Below are 21,194 nucleotides of genomic sequence, written 5' to 3' on the forward strand. Positions count from 1 at the left end.
CAAGAATACTTGAGTTCAAATTCAGACTTTATATGCTTCCTTGCCATGTGAGCCAGGGCAAGTCACTTAGCCTTTGCCTGCCTCCTTTAGCTCATCTGCAAAATAGGTGAGGATAAAATGGGATATTTGTCTAGCAGTTTGCAAACCTTAAAGCACTACACAAATACTAGCTGCTATCATAAATGTCAGGTCTTTTTTATAAGCTTGTCTTTTCTTCCATGCTTTGCATTGTTTTATTAGTAAGGTTATACTGTGTCTAGTATTTTCATTTTCTACCTCTAAAAATGTTTTCATATTAGTGTGTTCCTTTGTGATACAAATGCTGTTTTTCTCTGCTTGGAAAGATTACTTTTACTGGTGAAGCTATTTTGGGACTTTCCATTATGGCAATTGTTTTTAATTCATTCAACTTTCCTGAGGTAATGGTGATGTAATTACCATCTTTACATTTTGCTCCAGCTAGTCAATAACTAAATATTTCCTGATACCAAACCTAGTTTTTTTTTAGGTCCTCTCCTTATCAATTATCTTAAAAAAAACCAACAACACAAAACTTCTTAAACAAGGTATATTATAAGCTAGTGACTTAACTTCTTGATCTGTTGTGTTTTCACTAGGTTTGTGTCCTGTGCCCATTCTCAGAGTTACTCATGGTATATTTTTTTATTATGGAGAATTTTCTCATCTCTTTCTTTTTTGTTTTGGTGAGGCGGTTGGGGTTAAGTGACTTGCCCAGGGTCACACAGCTAGTAAGTGTCAAGTGTCTGAGGCCAAATTTGAACTCAGGTCCTCCTGAGTCCAGGGTTGGTGCTCTATCCACTGCGCCACCTAGCTGTCCCGATTTTATCAGAATTTTAATAGAATTTCTTTACTTTACCCCCTTCAACATGTGTTAGTATATAAACAGCAATGACTGTTTTGTTCTGTAAGTATCTTATGTTCATTTTGAGTACTGTGAAGTAACATAATCAAGTCTACATGAGGTTTCTTGTTGCGATTAGGCATTATGTGGACCCAATTCCACTAGCTCCTTTAATTGCTTCTCAGAATAGAAACTGAGTCATCTACCCATTCAGCTATAAATTCTTATCTTTTCTAGTTTTATTCATATTGAGAATGTAAAATTGGATGAGGTTTGGTCCTTCTATTAGAGTCAATTTAATTGGGGAAAATATCTGCATATTAAAGGTACCAGCAGTTACTATGAATGTTTGCTGATAGTCTTAAAAATTGTCCTCTGACCCCATTTCCACTACTCATACATGGAAGAAATTGAAGGAGACCACATAGTATTGTTGGCTATTTTTTTCTGTTTTCTGGGATTCTGGTCAAAAAAATTCATCGACTTGTGGCCAACCTTGTCATGATAAGTCTTTCATTATTTAGCAGCCTGACGGGCCCTTGGAGAGATATCAGTCACCAGGATGTACTCTGTAAAGTATTGCATGTTAGTTTATTCTTTTTGAGAAGATTGTGAAGATTACAAATACATTCGTGAATTGGGATTTAAAAAAAAATTGTTGCCTTTGCTGCATCCTTTTTGGGGGTAATGATGGAGAATAAAAACCATTTAAGTAGTTGCTATTTAAATGAGTGTTAATATGACCTTCATTATTTTCTGGATTCCCTGAATTATTGTCTGTTAAACCTTACTTTGGACTACATAATCTCTAAGGTTTCTTTCAGCTCCAGATCTTACAATGAGATATAGCTCTTGAACACTATGTTTTTTTTGTTTTGCTTTTTAATGTTGTTCAGAGTTTTACAGACATGAAAACAACATTTTCATACACAGAGTAGAACAGAAAAAAATCATATGAAACCATGAATTTCTACAGCTTCTTTTTTAAAAAAAGTGTATAATGCCTTCATGTTAGCTTCAAACCTGTTCATGTCTGTTGTCTTCTCTTTGAATTTTAAATGGTTCAGTAGTCCCCCTTTTTTCCCCTTATTTTCAGAGGGAAATACTTGTTTAATATCTTTTATCCTTAAAATTCTCTCTCCCAATAAAAAAAAAGACAGTTCTTGTAAGAAATAATCATTATCTAGCAAAAAGTAATTCATAAATTTTTCAAAAATGTAACTGCCCCATACATTCATTCTCTGTCAGGATGTAGATAGTAGCATGCTACCTGGTTTTTTAAGTTCTGATTGGTCACTGCATTATTCAGAGTTAAAAAATTTTTTTCCTTACAATATTGATAATTTTTTCCCCCTGGCTTTGCTCATATCACTCTGTATCAGTTCATAAAAAATTTTCTAGGTTTTTCTGAAACTTTCTCTTTTTAAATGGCTTGTGGTTTAATATCAGTCAGTATTTTTATATATTTTTATGCCATGGAAAATTGTTTTGTAGTTTAATAGCTTTTCATATATTCCAAATAGATTGACTTTGGGTGGCCTATAATTTATAAGCATGATGAATGGAAAGGACTTAGAAATTTCATCTAAAATGATTGGGTCAAGGCAGCTAGGTGGCGCAGTAGATAGAGCACCAGCCCTGGATTCAGGAGGACCTGAGTTCATCAGACACATGACACTTCCCAGCTGTGTGACCCTGGGCAAGTCACTTAACCCTCATTGCCCCCCAAAAATAAAATGATTAGGTCAATTTAGCTAAAGGTAAAAAAGCAAGACTCTTAATCACACCATTATGGAGATATCTTAAAAAGATTAGAGTTGAAATACATGAAGAAGTGTTTGGGTTAGACTTTTGAAGGGGAAGAACATTCTGAAAGAACTTGAAAATATTATGACTGATCACACTGTCAGTGATCTTTGTGGAAATAGTGGTAAACAGAAGTGTGGTACAGCAGGAAATAGGTAAATGCAGTCCCAATTTTCACAAAAATGGAAGATTAATACTTTAGACTATAGATGAGCAAGCTTGATTTTTGTTTTTGGTAAAATTCTAGAATGAGTTATTTAGAGGGATGGTTTTTGAAAATTTAGGAAGAAATTATTTTTAAGATGGGATTTATGATGTGAGATGGGATTGGACTAGATAATTTTGGGGGTTATGATTTTTTTGTTTTTGTTTTTTTGAGGGGCAATGAGGGTTAAGTTACTTGCCCAGGGTCACATAGCTAATAAGTGTCAAGTGTCTGAGGCTGGATTTGAACTCAGGTCCGCCTGAATCCAGGACCAGTGCTTTATCCACTTCACCACCTCGCTGCCCCGGGGTTATCTTTTTTTAATGACCATACATAACCGGGCTAAGGCTAGGGATACAACCAGAGGAGCAAGATAGTTCTGCTCTTAGTAGATCACATTTCTTTTTTATTTTGAATTTAGTAGACTGAATACACTTGAACTTAAACACAATAAAATACCAGAAAAAAATGATCATACACCAGACTAAATATTATATATTACTTCTTTTCAAATATGTAACAAATCCAACATACAGCTTTCAAAAATGTTTAACTTGTTTCTGATACTTTCTGGTCTTATTTCTGTTCTGAATATTTTCTCATACTAGATACTGTGAATCTACTAAGAGAAAATGGTCTGCACTACCATCACCCTCTCCCCTGAGATTTTTAATGAGAGGAAAAAATGGAAAAATAGTGGTTCCTTTGATTTGTTTAGTAAGTTGTAATTTTGCATAGAGACAAAAAGAATGGCCTAAATAACTCTTTGGTATTCCTGCCAATTGTATACGATTTACACAGTTCAAGACTTAAAACTAGCCAATACGATTCAGAGAAAATCAAATGATTAAGCAGTAATGAATTGTTTCTGTGTGAGCATGTGCATAAATATGGAGAGAATATTTAATTTGTGACTTTGACAAGTCTTGCTTGAAGCTCTTGTACTATGGTTCAAAACTGAGTAAAAGAACATTAGGTTTTTTTCATATATATATATTATTATTATTTCCAAGTTACATTTAGAGATAGTTTTCAACATTTGGTTTTGTGTGTGTGTGTGTTTTTTTTTTTAGTGAGGCAATTGGGGTTAAGTGACTTGCCCAGGGTCACACAGCTAGTAAGTGTTAAGTGTCTGAGGCTGGATTTGAACTCAGGTACTCCTGACTCCAAGGCCAGTGCTCTATCCACTGCACCATCTAGCTGCCCCTCAACATTTGTTTTTATAAGAGTTCTAGTTTCAAATTTTTCTCCCTCCCTTCCCTCCCCCCTCCCCAAGACAGCAAGTAATCTGATAGAGGTTACATATGTACAATCACATTAAACATATTTCTGCATTAGTCATGTTATGAGAAAAGAATCAGAGCAAAAAGGAAAAACCTCAACAACGAAAAACAATAACAAAAACAATAGAAATGGTATGGTTCGATCTGCATCTAGATTCCACAGTTTTTTTTTCTGGATTTGGAGAGCATTTTCCATCATGGGTCCTTTGGAACCATTGTATTGCTGAGAAGAATCAAGTCTATCACAGTTGATCAACACATAGTGTTGTTGATACTGTGTACAATGAAAAGAACATTAGTTCTAACTGGCCTTTACACAATAGATGAAATCCCCTAACTTCACCAGGTGTAGTGGAAGTCAAGTTAGCATTCTGTATGAATGGGTATTTCTGTATTTACCACTTCAATTATGTTATAGCTTACACTTAAGTTTTACAGAGCTCTTTCCTCAAACATATCTTGTGAAGTAGATAGTATCATTGGCCCCATTTCACAAATGATGATGATAGATGTACAAATGTAGTGTGTGGCAGGAAGAACAAAACTTGAAAATAAGACAGTGTATGAGGTATGTAGTAATGAGATGAGACTTTTTTTTTCCAACAAATGAATCAGAACATATCCATATAGCTTTTGCCTTTCAAAGTTTTTAATCTTGCCTTCATGTGGGAGGGTTAAAAATAATATGAAGATTTGGGGGGAAACATAGTATGGGAAGATTTGAGTGGACAAGAGATCCTTGGTTGTGAAAGAATTCTGTTTTGCCAGAATTCTTCAAGCCTTGTTCTCTAGCAGGTCCTAACAGCAACAAGGAACTCCCATTTTAATTGTGTGTTGTTTTACTTTGGGGGTGGGGGTGGGAATCTACTTTTAATTCTTTTTTACTTGCTTGAGATAGTCTGTTTACTTTTATCTAGTGCCGTAAAACCTTTGTGTGAAAGGTACAGGCTTCTGAAGATGGTGTTGTTACATCAAGAAGAGAAGTAATGTTATACCAAATAAGTTTATAGACCAACCACTGGTTTTGGCAAAGTTAAGTAGTTCTCAACCCTTTCCATTTCCCCTTTGAATTGGTTCATTTTCCAATTAGAGGATTGAAACTAGGAACCTATGTGAGTTATGTGGGAGGTTAAATAGGGAAGGCTTGGTTAGGTTAATGAAGATGGCTAGAAACTGTAGGTAGATAAGCCCATTATACCCAGCCTGAAACTAGAATATAACTTTTTAAGCCTTGGGCAACTGGAACTTTGGGAAACATTATTTGACCTTTAATTTGGACTTGTAGAACTTAATTTTCATATAGATACTGGTTTACTTTGTCTCCTTTAAAAGGCAGAATAACAAGATCAAATGAAGCCAACTAGACAGGAGGAAAGTGTGTGTGTGTGGGGGGGTGGTCTTTGTAATAAATTATGGAAAATAGTCGCTCCTCACCATGTCCCCTCCTCAGCAAATAGGGGCAAATAGACTGAAAGTCCATAGCTCAGAAACAGAACTTTTAAAAAAATGAAGGAAGTTATAGAATAGAAATGTCCCAAATGCAGATGAATTTTGAAGGGAAAGGAGAATTTCTTAAGTTGATTTCATCATAGATTTCCAAGATAGAAAATTTGTCAGTAAAGAACTGAAGTTGAAGTAAAACCTTTGCTGAAGAATTTAATTTCTTTCCAGGCAAATGAAGACAAACTATTAGGAAATTAGCCATATTAATAAAAAAATTTAGAGCTAACATCTTAAGTTAGAAAAGACAAAATTTTCCTAATTTTAAAATATTCATAGGAAGCTTAGGTGTTATAAACTAATTAGGAAGTCCTAATTAGAACAAAAATCATTTGCTTACAAAATGAGAATATTAGAGATTTTTACAATATTGTGTCTAATTCTGTTTGTTTCATGGCAGGTGAAACCTGTTAAATGGAAAATAAAAATAAAATAAACTTTGACTCGAATGAAGCAAATTCATCAGCATTCTAAAAAAATTTGAAAGCAGAGAAAATTAGACTTTGACAAGAACAACAAAATCCTAGTGATATGCTATTGATGACAGAGAATGTCTCATTTTATCCAAAGTACCTTAATTCATATTTATCTAGTATTATCCAAATTAAATATGAATGCCCGATTTAGTTAATAAATAAGTTAATTATAGTATACTCTTAGCTTTCTTGATATATTAGTAATAGGAAGATATAGAACTTTTTTAAGGTGATATACTATTCTTAATAGTAAAGGCATAGTTTGAGTTACAGACTACTGACTTGTGAACTTCTTTTGCCTATAAATATGATTGCTTAGAACCCCTCCTGAGCAATCAGGCTATCTTGGGATAAGAGCTTTGGTAGCTAATGTCTTTTTCCTATCCACTTCCTTTCTTCACTCTTGGGATCATACATTGAATATGCCCTCCCTTTTCAAACATTTTTTTGTGGGTCATTGATATTAGGTAGTTTGTGAATGTTAAATATTACATGCATACATCCCTCTTTAATTCTTTTCCTCCTTTCCCCTCTGTTTTTCAATTCTTGCATTTCAGAAAGGTTTCATTTTCTGTCCTCATCTCCCGTTTCCCCCCTTTCAATATTCCACTTGTGAACTCCTGACTCTAATCATGGCTTCAAAAGTAATACACTTGTATCAAAGAAAAGGAAAGTCTTAAATTCTGAGATGAAAATTAGATATAAACATCTAGAAGGTTTTTGAAAGTGCCCAGAAATGAGGATAATCTACAGAAGCTTCCATCCACCTACCCTAACATTAATATAATCCTGATTGTTTTCTATTTTTTTTAAATTAGTGTTAGCAATGGTATCTTTGACCATGTGATTGCAGAATATTTCAGCTACATTGGCTTTTATGTGGTAGGTGGGAAATACAAGAATCATTCCCTAGTTTGTTTCTGTCTGGAAAATTCATTTTAAGGCCCAAAAAACTGATAATAATCTGTTTCTAATTTGGAAATACATAGGGAAAAGCCGAGTGTATGGGAATTAAAGAGATGTAGCCCTAGTTACAAAAATAAGTAGGCTGTTTTCAGTCAGGTAGCCACATTTTGAGAGAGATTCTTTATGAATAGTAATACATTTTGTGAAAGTCATATTGTTAAAAGAAATAGAAAATTGAAGCTGTGATTGAACTTCATGTTACCTGGTCTATACTTAATTGCTTCCTTTTCTCATTTTTCCCATATCCCTTATTCATTTACCATAAATGATGTCAAAATAATCATAAAAGCAATAAAAACTATACAAAACAGAAAACTGAATACTTGAGAAAAAATTATTTTCCTTACATACCTACGTCCTCTTTCAATATTTTGATGGAAGTAAATTACGTTTTTGTTTAAATTTAGTATAGTGCCACATGCACAGGTACATAGAGATTTTGTTGTTGCTTTTGGGTAATGCGAAATAAAGGGTGTACACTGTAAGGTAAAAGTAAATAAAGATTGAACACACATCTTCTTTCATGCTAAATCTGTCAAAGTTTCTTCCATATTTGACCATCACACAAGGTAATTTTTCAAACTTCATATCCAGCATGTAGGCAATGTAACTGCATTAGTTTATCTTTTAAAGCCTGAGGTTTAAAAAGCTTATTTTAACCATGGTATTTCTTCTTGGGAAGGCAAGAGGGAGAGAAACAAATGCTTCCCTTATTTTGTATCTAAGGATAAGAACGAAGAGAGACTGATACGAATTCTTTGGATATTGAATATGTAGATTAATTTTAGTTACCTTGCTTGTACCAATCTTGTCCTGTAAAGCATTTCTAAGTGACAAAATATTCTGATTTAGACCTGCAGTTCTTTCTTTTCCTTTGTAAGTCGTATTAATGCTTTTTGGTTTTTATATCACTTTTTTTTTTTTTTAGTATTAATTGAGCTGGTGGATGCCTACCTGTCCTCTCCATGTAACTAAGAAAAACAGTTAAGCAGAGCCTACCACTGATCCAGTGGGTCTAAAAGGCAACATTTCCTCTAGTTCTCTGAGGGAAGGGGAGAATTTGTTTCATCATTTTGTCATTTAGGGTCTCTTAGATTGGTCATTAAATTAAATCTGAGTTGAGTTGTTTTAGCATTGTCTTCATTTGCATGTTATATCATTGTGTATGATATTTTTATGGTTTTGCTTTTTTCACTACATCAGTTTACACAAACCATTCCATGTTTATCTGAGTTCTTTATATTCCTTATTTCTTAAAGGAAAATAATACTACATTACATTCATATACTATAATCTCTTCCCATTTCCAAATCCAAGGGTACTTTGTTTCTGATTATTGCTACCATAAAAAGTGTTGTAATGTATATATCTGTACATATGTGGTCTTTGTTTCTCTCTTCATTCTCTTTGGAGTTCTGACAGTGGGATCACTTGGTAAAAGTATGAAGAATTTAGCAACTTATATTATTTTAAATTGTTTTCTAAAACCAATTCATAGTTTTCATGAATAGTATATTTATTACTGGGCCTGACTTCCCACAGCTGACATCAACTAACATTAATTTTAAAAAATGACATTTCCCAATTTGATAAGACATTAGGGTGCAAGACCTCAGGAATTGTTTTAATTTCAATTTATTTTTTGTAATTTGGGGCATTTAAAAAAATGTGGTTGTTGATAGTTTGCATTTCTTCTTTAGACAATTCTCAGTTCGTATATTTTAACCGTTCATCTGTGCTGTAAGTTATTCTTTTGTGGTAATGCGGTGTTCAATAAATAAATATGTAAATTATACAGGTTAATCTCTGAAGCCAAACGAGTTTTTTTATATACATACATACACACACACACACACACAAAATATTTTTGTTTTTACATCATCTACTTTCCCTCTTCTTCCCTCCTCCCCCAAGTTATCCCTTAAAAAAGGAAGAAAAATGTTATGCAAAACTAATTGTATTTATATGTAGGGGAACCTGCAAAGAAGCAGGGTGGAGGGTTTTTCCTCATATTTCTTGTTTGGGGCTAAACATAAAATAAAATGAATAGAATTATAAAGGAAATCAATTATAGAAAATACATTTATCAAGATATTTCAAAAATAAATGACTAGACCTCAGATTAAGAACCCCTACTATATGGCCTCATTTAAAAAAAAAAACCACAGTGTTTTTTCTTACTGCTTCTTGCTCCATTACCCACCACAGTGATTCTCTTCATTTCCTGAACCTACTACTTGGAATATGTACCACGCACACAGTTTGGCACTCACTCTGTTTTCTCACCCCACTTAAATCGTGAGGTCTTTGAGGGTAGGGACAATGTCTTAAACTTTTGTTACTTTTTCCTCTGTGAAAATGCTATTTATATCATAAGTGATAGATTCTTCTTTTTTTTTTAAGTGAGGCAACTGGGGTTAAGTGACTTGCCCAGGGTCACACAGCTAGTAAGTGTTAAATGTCTGAGGCTGGATTTGAACTCAGGTACTCCTGACTCCAGGGCCGGTGCTCTATCCACTGTGCCATCTAGCTGCCCCATAAGTGATAGATTCTTAAACTTATATTTATAACTAGCAGCCTTTAAAATTTGAAACCTTTCCTTTTTATTTCCATGTGGCACTTACAGTTGGGAGGTTTTAGCAGAGAAGTTAGTGCATTAGAATTTGACCTAGACTTATCTATATTAACTGTTTAAATCAGCCATTTGAAAGTTACAATATGGTAATATTTGAAAGTTATAATATGGTAGATTTTTATAGCTAGATAAGGACTCTGGGCCAATCTGGGCTGTATATCTTAAAAATTTATTTTGGACTATATTACACATAGTGTTCTTGCTAATAGAGATAAAACAATTGGCATACTATCCTACTTTCTGTCCAGTGAACTACTTCTGATTTCCATCTATTCTTTCCTTTAGATATTAGGATCAAGGAAGAAGAGCCTGATCCAGAAGAATGGCAGCTCAGCGGTGATTCTACATTGAATACCAGTGATTTAACACATTTGAGAGTACAGGTGGTAGATGAAGAAGGGGACCAACCACATCAAGAAGGAAAAAGACTTCGACGAGTAGCCTGTACCTGTCCTAACTGTAAAGAAGGTGGTGGGAGGTATGCAGATGTGAACATTCCCATATTAATATACTGAAAATGTTTTTTAAGAAATGAGAAATTATTATAAATGTCTCATCTACATTTTCAAAGCTCATATTAATCTATATGCTATTTGTTTAAAAAAGGCAAATGTAGATAATTTTTAACGACTAATCATTAAGACACTTGTCCAGTGAACTACTGTTCACTATATATATATATATATATATATGGTGCTTTGTTATTAAGAACTAGTAGTAGTCATGGACACTGGGGCAAGCATAACAACAATTTGGGAGCACTACATTTCACAACTTCTGTTTAGTGATTAACAGACATTGTATAGATCTGTATGAAATGAACATCAATTTATAATTTTCAAAGTAAGTGAAATAATTTCTCTTTAATAAAGTTCCCTTTTTCTTCTGTTTGTTCCTCATATTACTATCATCTCATCTGTCTCAATCTCCAGTATTGTCCTATCTTCTTACACATCTACTCTGAAGAAAAACTGATATAAAAGGGGTTTCTTTCTATATTTTCTATACTCCCTAACTTTGTACTATTAAATATCTCATTATATTCCCCTAAGATACTTAATAGCCCTCATTTGCTCCTTGGTACACTGGATACCTCAGCATTGTTAAACCAGTTAGGGCAGAGGAGGCACACAAGGACACAAAGCAGGAACCTAAATATATCATCTGGTAGCAAAATTGGGGGCTAGAAATTGTCAGGGATGTTACAATTATGGGGAACATTTATGTGGAATCAGTTACATTGCTAAGAATTGACATATCAGTTCTGGTGTTTAATTCTCTTCTTGCCTTCACAACACTTATTCCACATTAGTTCTCTGGTGTTCATGTGCAATAAAGTCTTCCCACAGTTGAAGTTTTCCTTAATTAGAAAAATGGTAAATTAGGAACTAGATTCTTCATCCTGTGTACTTTTTGCTACTTTTTGCCCTATGTACATGCCATTTAGCCCTAAGCTTTTAAATGTTTTTTTCCCTTATCTAACTGAATATGCTTTCCCCAGGAAAATATACCTTGGAAAACCCAGATTGGTTCCTGTAATCAGAATGTAGTCTTATCCTGGTGTGCTCCTAATTTACCTTTTGTTGCAAAAAAGCACATTTAGCATTTTAGTATTTAAGGACCCACAAACTTAGAATTAGAGATATACAGAGTCATGAGAGCAATAGTAAGAAACTAGGTTTTCTGTTTGTTACTGGAGTGAATTGAATACAACTTTGAATGAGAAAGTGAGAATCCATGAAGATTTCTATAGGCTAGAATAATAGGATGAATCTAATAAAATTAAATTTTACAGGAAAAAACATAAAATTGTATACTTGGGTTTAAAAAAAACATCACCACAAATACAGGATGACTTGCCAACAATTTGTGTGAAAAGCATGAAAATTTTCATGAACTACAAAAGCAGTATCAGTCAACAGTATGACCACAACAAAAAAACCGCTGATGTGCTTATCTTAGGCTGCATTAAGAGAGGCTTTGGTCCAACATGAGAGCTGAGAGTTCTTCTGTACTCTTCTGTCTTCAGACCACCTCTGCAGTGTAGTGTGTCAGTGCTGGACACCATATTTTAGAAATGATTTAGACAACTTGGAGCATACCAGAAGATAATTAGGATGGTGAAAGGACTGAAGAACATGCCATATGTGAGGATTGGTTGAAAGAACTGGGTAGGATGTTTAGCTTGAAAAGAGAAAGGTGCTTGTGTTGAACATGATTATAGTCTTTTGAAGTATCTGAAGGACTGTTATGTGGAAGAGGGTTTAGATTAGATTTATTTTGCCTGACTCTAGAAAGGCAAAACTAGCAGCTTGGATGGAAATTGCTGACATAGATTTAGCAAAAACTTAGTAGCATATTAGAGCAGTCCACATTTCTTGCTCTTTCCAAGCATTCTTTCATTTCAAAGTTTGTTCAGAATATGGGCATGTAATTCAATAATTACATTTTCAGGTAACTAATTATATTACTCAGCCACCTCTTCAATACATGGTTTCACTCATTAAGCAATCTTATGGTCTGTAAAAGTTAAACAAAAGCTTTGTAGACTGAAAATGACCTGTATAAAATACTGTTAAAAGTTAGAATTACTCTAATAGGTATTAAAACTATAAACAAAAGACCTGTATTTAAAAATATTCAAATTAATTTGAAATTAAACATATGTTGAGAAAGTCATATTTTATAATCTTTTTAAAAATTCTAAATAACCTTTAAAAACAAACCACTGGAGGATATCTTGAGTTTTTTGGACAGTCAAATTTATTACTGAGTATGATTTTTATTCATATATTTTATATGATAAAATTGGATTTTTAAAAAATATAGAATTGATGAAATGCTAATTTCTGATTTCCTTCATAGTTTTGAGTTTTGCATGAAATTGAACATGATAAATTGTGAGTAAACCTCAGTAAAGTGCTTCATTTTGAATTTTTTTTCCCTATAACTTTGTACGGGTGTGTATCTTTCTTTTTTTTAGAGGCGCCAATCTTGGGAAAAAGAAACAACATATTTGTCACATCCCAGGATGTGGTAAAGTTTATGGGAAGACATCACATTTAAGAGCTCACCTTCGTTGGCATTCTGGGGAACGTCCTTTTGTGTGCAACTGGATGTTCTGTGGGAAAAGATTTACTCGAAGTGATGAGTTACAGCGGCACAGAAGAACACATACAGGTTACTAACAATTGTTTTTTGGGGGGCATTGAGGGTTAAATGACTTGCCCAAGGTCACACAGCTAGTGCCAAGTGTCTGAGGTCGGATTTGAACTTTATCCACTGTGCCACTTAGCTGCCCCCACTAACATTTGTTTTTAATGAATTACAGTGGATCATATAAGCCTCCTTATGACTTATCTTATCCTTAAGAATTGAAGTGTTTTTAAAGGCAATAAATATTTTTTAAAATCAGGTGGCTTTTTTTGTTTGTTTTTTGGTTTTTTTTGTTGTTGTCATTGTTCTTGGGGGAACTTAAGTGTAAGCTAGCGATATTAAAAATACTAATTTTTATTTTAACTGGCATCAATTTAAAAGATATCCATTGAATTGATCATTGAACACTAAATCCAAAGATTTTTACTAGCTTTATTCATACTTTAAAATACAGTTCATGGTTAGGATTTGTTAAAAATCATTAAAGATTCAGTCCCATTCTTTTGCTATTATGAGTGTTCCTTCTGTTAGCTGTCACAGTTAGTTTTCTTCTTTTATTTATGACACTTTTTACTGAATGGGTACTGTTCATCTTTCTTGTTTACCTTCCATATCTTCATCATGATAGAAAAGTCATGAACAACATATCTATTTTATTGATGGGAGATAGCATTCTATTGGGACAGTGTATTTGCTTATTGTGTGCGAAGTTTCTAGTAATAGCCTATTTGTTTATTTGGATGAAGGATATTTACCCTAGTGTTAACTTCTTTCACAGCCCAATTAACAGAAAATCATATTGATGTCATTCATCTTAGTTTGGAATAAGACAATGTTTTTAAAGAAATAACTCTTTTTTCCCCCCTTGACAGGTGAAAAGAAGTTTGTTTGTCCAGAATGTTCAAAGCGCTTTATGAGAAGTGACCACCTTGCCAAACACATTAAAACACATCAGAATAAAAAAGGTATTCACTCTAGTAGTACAGTGCTGGCATCAGTAGAAGCTTCACGAGATGATACTTTGATTACTGCAGGAGGAACAACACTTATCCTTGCAAATATTCAACAAGGTTCTGTTTCAGGGATAGGAACTGTTAATACTTCCGCCACCAGCAATCAAGATATCCTTACCAACACTGAAATACCTTTACAGCTTGTCACAGTTTCTGGAAATGAGACAATGGAGTAAATATTACACAAATACTTATTCATTGTGGTTATTTTTATACAGTAGTGAGAAGAATATTGTTCCTAAGTTCTTAGATATCTTTTTATTGATGTGCAAAAATTTTTGGATTGACAGTAACTTGGTTATACATGACACTGAAATGCCTTACTTTGTATGATATTCCATAGTATATTAAAATGGTAAAATTGCATGGGTTTTGTAGGTACTTTTGGAATCTAGAAGAGATGAAATTTTACCAAGTTATATAAAGAGAAAAATGAATTTAACAATGGGAATGGTAGTCTAACCAAATGCATCAATCCTGTGTGGTTTAGTGTAAAAATGAGAACATGTTGGTATTTATCTATTGTAAGATAAAGAAGTTGGTGGATGAAAGAAATCATGTTATGATAAAAGAAATTTTGTAATTTTCTTGATGACTGGAATTTTTATTATGCATAACTGACAAATCAAGTTTCCAAGCAAATGTTACCTAGTGTAGGCTTTACTTAGCTCATCAATTTGTCATTTTGAAGCTAATTATTTTAATTAGGTTAACTATGTACAATATTTTAAGCATTACTCTTGTAAGATTTTGAAAACTACATTTTAACATGGAACTCTAGGGATAGTCACCTTTTAAATCCTGTTGAAAAGCCATGTTTAAGATTTAATTTGCCAAAATGATGTCTTGTTAATATTATTCTTTCAATAACGAAGTTGGGCAATATAACCAATGTTTAAAAAAAGCTTAAAATGTATAGGTTGAGGCATTTGGGTGGTAAGAACAATGTTGTGAATTATCCCTTTTCTTGAACATTGGAGGACCAAAAATAAGGTGTATTGCGTCTTAGCAGTGATTTATTATTATTTTTTTAAAATCAAATCTTGTTTCCAAAAACCATCTGTCTGCCAGGGCCTTAAAAGCCATCATGTAAGTTACCAGTAAAGTATAACATATATGCAAACATAACAGAAAATCACTTCCAGAGTGACAATACTCCAACCACATGGATATTAGTCATAGAAATCTAGAGGTTTTATGAGTTTTTTTTTTTAAAGAAGTTTTTTTGGCTAGGTAGTCAGTCTGCACTTAAAATATCAACCATTTTCCTTTTTTTTTTTTTTTTTTTTTGCTTTTTCCCTTAAAATTTATATGTATCCAATACACTTAACTGAAAAACATATATGTTTTTTTTATTATGCTGTATTTTCTTTTTATAATTATTGTTTATATTTTCAATTATAGAAAAAAAATGTACAAAATAAAGTTACATTGCTGGTCTGTAAGTGCTATACCATTTTCCTAAAATGTACACCAATAACTGCAGCAGTTCACCTATTTACAAAAATTTGAAATTCTGTTCATTTGTTATTCTTAAGACCACCTCAGATTTAAAGGCTACCTTATTGTACGTTTAAAGTGTATTATAACAGTGTGGTAGTTAATAAAACACTATTTTTTTTCTTTTGAGTTGCTGTATTCCTATGCCTTTAAAGTACTGCAGTGGTAAGATTTGTGAAAATTTTGTGGCTTTGGTTTTCTTTCAACATAGCTTATAATGAACTCATTTATTTTTGGATTCCAGATAGAGACTGTAATAGATGCAGAAATTAATCTGTTGGAAGTGTATTTATTTGGGAAATCTGTAGAGACATTTTCTAGACGTTTGACAATTTTTTTTGCTTGCCAGTAATTTTTTCACCATGGGCCGATGAATTGGGTTTGTGTTAAAGAGGTGGGAGGAAGTTTGCTGCCCACCCACCAGCCCTATACCAGGTTGATCAATGCCAATTTGTAACCTTTACTGCTGTGACCTCTGTTACTAGGTTAAGGGAGCACAAGCACCTTGAGAATTCACTGACAATCATGAATTTGTGTGAAGGTCCAATAAAAAGGTAATAATGCCTTTAACACCTACCTCACAGGGTTGTTGTGAGGGTCCAATGAGCTGATGTATTGTAAAACATTTTGAAAACCGTAAAGCACTATATAAAAGACAACTATTTCTATAAAAAGGATATGTTTCAAAGAGATATACTTCAGCAGTTTTGAAAGAGAGGTAAGATAGGAAAGGAATGCAAAAAGTTAGATTTAATCTGATTTTAAGTTCTTGTGGGAAATCACGTTACTTCCTTGAATAGCCAATATAGAAGGAACTCCTGGTTTTACATTAGGTGCATACAAATAAATAAACATTATTCATATAGGACAATACTCCCTGCAGAGGAAACTCCCCCTCCAACCTCCACTTCACAGACAAAATATTACCATGTATATAAAGCTTGAGTTCATAAAAAGTAAAAAAGCTATTTGAACCTGGGTTTATGGGGTTTAACCACTAGTCAAGTCATGTAGAAATGTATATTTCAGAGAACTATTGTGGTCACAAATAATTATTGACCTTGTGAGAACAGTCACTGGAGCAGAATTTTAAAAAATCAGTTAGATGTGACTTTAATGCTGTGTGAATTATTTCCTAAGTAGAATGGAAACTTTGTTGTCATCATGCCTCTTTTTACCCATGCATCTATACTGTCACCATAGCATGGGTACTTGAAGGAAGGTAAGTAGGAATCTTGATGCTGTCTGCATCAGGTGTCTGATGTTTGAGGGCCCTTTGGGATGTATAGACCTGATGAACTATAGACCCTTCAGCTAACTAAGCTATCAAAGCAAGTATTTAAAAACTAGAAATTGTTCAACCACAAACCAGATGCTTATACATTCCCTAGCTCTTGATCATTAACAAGGTAGTTTCTCCCCCACCCCACCCACCCACCCCAAATCACAGTGGTCGGAATTTTTAGGCATCACCAAACATAGGCCATGCCCCTAAAACAAGACTCCTTTTGAAAAGAAATACGGGGATCCAGGGGAAAGATTGATTAAAGTTTTATTTGTTTGTCTTGGGCCTAATTTCATTGATGTAAGGACTCTGCTGGGGGAAGCTCCTACCAATGCAACTAAACTCATACCATTTGCAACTGTTAAACAACTAATGATTTGAGAGTTGCCTAGGTTACTAGAAGTGGTGATGTGCCCACTGTCCCCTCTGCTAGTGGGTGTCAGAGGCAAGGTTTGAATCAAATCTTGATTTCAAGGCTGGTCCTTCATCTACTAGGTCACCCAGTCTTTAAGATGTGTCACATTTGTGAAGAAAAAAAAATACAACCTGTATTTGCACAAATATGGTAAATTATTTCCTTAAAAAAACTAGACATCCTTGAATCTTGTTCTGAGAGCAAGCTGTAGTTCAAATGTTTATAGTACAAAATTTTTTGTTTAGAGTTGTCCATGTATATTTTTTCAAGTTTTAAAAATGAAATAACTTTATTCTGAACGCTTTTGCTTTGTTTTTAATTGCTGGATTCATTGTCTTCCCTTCATTTTGTTTATTTGCTTTTTATTAATTTAATCAGAAATAACTTTATTAATTGACCAGGTGGCTTTCCTTTCCTAACCATAGGAAAATTACAAGTGTGCCTCCATTTAAGTAAACACTAAGAAAATCTATTTTTACCTAAAAAGGAAATCAAAGGAAGATTATTTACTTCTAATGAAATTTCTTTACAAAAAATTTTGAGCAACTCCCCTTTTTAAAAAGATCCCGTTTATAAAATATTTAAATAAAACTTTCTAGGTATACAGCTATTGGATAAAGTGAGGTAAGTAGCTTTAGTCCATGTGAATTATAGTCTAGCATTTGAGATTGTTGAAAAAGTACCTATGACCCTAAGTGAAGTCCATAAATATATTACAAAGTGTACAGAGTCATTGTATTAAGGAATAAGTGATCAACTCGGATCTAAGAGATCCAGGATTTTAGTTTGTGATCTCTTGTTGCTTTGGTTTGTGACCAAATCAAAAATTTTTTTTCATCTATAAAATGGAGTGTTGTACTAGGTAATCTCTATAGTCCCCTCCAGCTCTGATAATCTGTCAGTCTTTCTACATTAGTCTGGAAACATAGCTGTAGACCAAATCTCAGAACTCAAGACAAGTGTGATGGCATTGCTTTCATAAATATCCTGTCAAACAATGGAATCATGGGGTGAAAGCTTTGCAGATGTCTTAAAACTAATAACCACTCTAAATGATGTCCACATGGGACTAAAGTTCAAACACTATTGGACTAATTTTTTCTATATTGTATATTACTTGAAATAAATAGGTCACTGGCCAGGCCTTAGAGCTCTTTTTCCTACAGAAATAATTTTCAGCATTTGACCCATAGTATTTGTTATTGTGCAAATATATTTAGAAGGGATAATCTATAGAAGATGCTTTGATTTTCAGTTTTTGGCTGCATGAAGTGGGAAAGTTTTATTTTTAGTGTGCAATTTGTTTTCCTAAATAATACATTTAGGGCTTATGAATGACTAATAGCACCTATTGTCAGTCAATGGAAAAAACAAATAGAAAAATTATTTTGGGACTGATTTTACTAAAATGTCCATTTATCTTGTATAAAAAGCAAACATTTCTGATATTGGTTATTAGATATCATGAATCTGATTTATGTTAATACCATGTGTTGATACAATGTGTTTTGATCTTATCTACGAAGTCTTTTAAAATATAATTGTTTAATGGGTAGTTTTGAACTAATGGCTCTGAGGAGAGAGACTTAGGGCAATTCCATATTAGGTTAAAAAGCTAAGTAGATTCTGGCCTTGCTTCACTTAAGACACTTAATTGGTTGTTCTGAGTCTCTTAAAATGGTTTATTATAAAATCGAACATCAATACAATCAAACTTATTTTGCAACTGTTTACATTTAAATAAATGAGATTTATCCCCATAATATGTCAACTTTTCATTCACTCAAACTTTCATCAGGATTCTTTTCATTTCCATTCATTTTTTTTAATGTGGGCTTAGCTAGTATGCTCTTCTGATTCTGCTTTTTTTGCTCTGCATGATTTCATTAAGGTTCCTCCCCCCATTTCTTTATATCCCTCCTAATCGCTAACATCAATCTAATTTTCATTATTTAGAAAATTAGTCTCTATCCTTAACACTCCTAATTCTGTATAATTCCTCCTCCCACCCTGCATCATTTATTTTCCCTGGCTAAACAGGAAATTAAAGATTTAACATGTTAAGTACCTACTCTATACAATATACTTATTTTAGGTTCTGGGGTTACCAAGAAGAAATAGGACTAATGTCCTCTCTCTCTGATGTTAAAAGAAACCTAAAATCTAATGGGGAGGGTGGTGTAAGACAAATAGAGGCAGCCTCAGTTATGAAGGTCTGGGACCAACTTTTATCTCTGACATTCTGTGACTATATGAGTCTCTTAAATCTCCCCTCCCCCCTGCAACCCATGCAGTTCTCTTAAGACTGTAAGTTGTAAAACAGCTGTAGGTTTGTTTTAGTAAAGGATTTCTATCCCAAATGCATACCAATGAAGTTGTGACACTGACAAGGAAGAGTGGTGGGGAAGGAGATCTAAGAGAAAGAAAGCTTGGAGTTTGACATCTGAGCTGGGCCTTATAACAGGGACAAAGTTGGGACAGTTTGTTTAATTTTGGCATGCTGAGTTCAAGATGATGGCATGACAACCTGATAAAGGGATCCAGCAAGCATTTGGAAAAATAAGGTTTGTGGCTGAAGATTGATTTAGAAGTCATCCTTATGTGATAACTGCAGCAATGGTGGTAGTTAAGGCTGCCAAGCGAGAGGGTTAGAGAAAAGCAAAGGATAGCAGGAGGAAGCTGGTTCTCGGGGAAGAACCATAAAAGGAGAGTACTTGGCCATGATGTTAGGCTGACTATGTGAATATTGAAGGATGAGTCCACAAAATTAATTGATGAAGTTGGGAACATGTTCTTTAAGTCAGCATATGACAAGGACAAGGATGAAGAGGGTGGTATAATGGCAAAGCTATTTTTTAGTGAATTTATCAGAAAAAGTCTGAAAGGGGCAGAAAAAAGGATAATGTTACCTACCTTTCAGGGCTATTGTGAGAACTTGTTTAATGTATGTAAAGTATTTTGCAAACTAAAAGTGATACATAAATGTCGGTTATAATGCCAACCACTCCTCCTGGCCCTGTCATGCAGGCACCAGAAGTAATTGCCCAGTGGAGAATTTTAATGGATTATATAGAATGTAGGCTCCTAGATTGAAGACAGGGATCCTAGGAAATCTAGGTCAGGACTTATTAAACTTTTTTCCACTGGTGACCCCTTTTTACTGGAGAAATGTTTATGTGACTCTGAGTATATATGTATATAAAATAGGTATACATAACCGTTTACAGTTGACAAATTATTCATAACCCCCACATTTGGCTTTGATCTAGGTCAATGCCCCCCTCATTTTACATATGAAAAAATTGAAGGCCAGACACTTTCCTATGTTCGTGTAGGCAGTTGCAGAGCTGAGATCTAAACCCACACTTTGTAGTTCCAAAAACATCCCTCTTTTGACTTAACGGTATCTTGTCTAGATTACTTGGCTAAGGAGTATGAATTTTCCGTGATGGGCAATAAGAAACACAGTCCTCAAAGGAGTGATGTAATCAGATGTAAGCATAATGGACACTTTTTTTTTTTTTTTTTGGCGAGGCAATTGGGGTTAAGTGACTTGCCCAGGGTCACACAGCTAATAAGTGTTAAGTGTCTGAGGCCAGATTTGAACTCAGGTCCTCCTGACTCCAGGGCCAGTGCTCTATTTACTGCGCCACCTAGCTGCCCCAATAAAATTAAATCTTAAGGTGTCATGAAGGATGACTTGAAAGGAGGAGAGAAATACTAGGAAGACATTTCATCCAGGGCTGTGATAATGATGGCCTGTACTATGGTGGGAATTAAAATAGAGGAATGATAAGAGAGGTAGGATCAATAGTTTGGTAATTGACTAGATTTGAGAGAAAAGTGAAGAGTATGAGAGAAAGGTTTTGAAATGGGAGACTGAAGACTGGTGCCACAGACAGTGAAGTCAGAAAGAGGAATGGTTTAGGGGTAAGGATGGCGCATCTTTCATTTATGCCCACATCTTCAACTACCAACTCTCACAAAAATAATTTCCAAATCTAGATCTCCAGTCCTAAAACTTTTCAAGCTCTTGAACAGCATCTCCAATTACCTAGTTATTTTGATAAAATACAAATATTCCCCCATCTA

The 21,194-nt window shown here is 34.0% G+C and overlaps 1 protein-coding gene across 1 annotated transcript in view; it reads left to right on the forward strand.

Annotated features, from left to right (window-relative positions):
• SP3 (Sp3 transcription factor) overlaps positions 1 to 15,531 on the forward strand; it is a 48,741-nt gene extending 33,210 nt beyond the window's left edge. The window contains exons 5-7 of the mRNA XM_043994166.1: positions 10,019 to 10,211; positions 12,717 to 12,913; positions 13,762 to 15,531. Of these exons, the coding sequence (XP_043850101.1) occupies positions 10,019 to 10,211; positions 12,717 to 12,913; positions 13,762 to 14,078 (707 nt within the window). The 3' untranslated portion in view covers positions 14,079 to 15,531. The remainder of the gene's footprint in view (positions 1 to 10,018; positions 10,212 to 12,716; positions 12,914 to 13,761) is intronic.
• The last annotated feature ends 5,663 nt before the right edge of the window (positions 15,532 to 21,194 follow it).

The sequence above is a fragment of the Dromiciops gliroides genome, chromosome 3 (genome assembly GCF_019393635.1).
Source record: "Dromiciops gliroides isolate mDroGli1 chromosome 3, mDroGli1.pri, whole genome shotgun sequence".
NCBI lineage: Eukaryota > Metazoa > Chordata > Mammalia > Microbiotheria > Microbiotheriidae > Dromiciops > Dromiciops gliroides.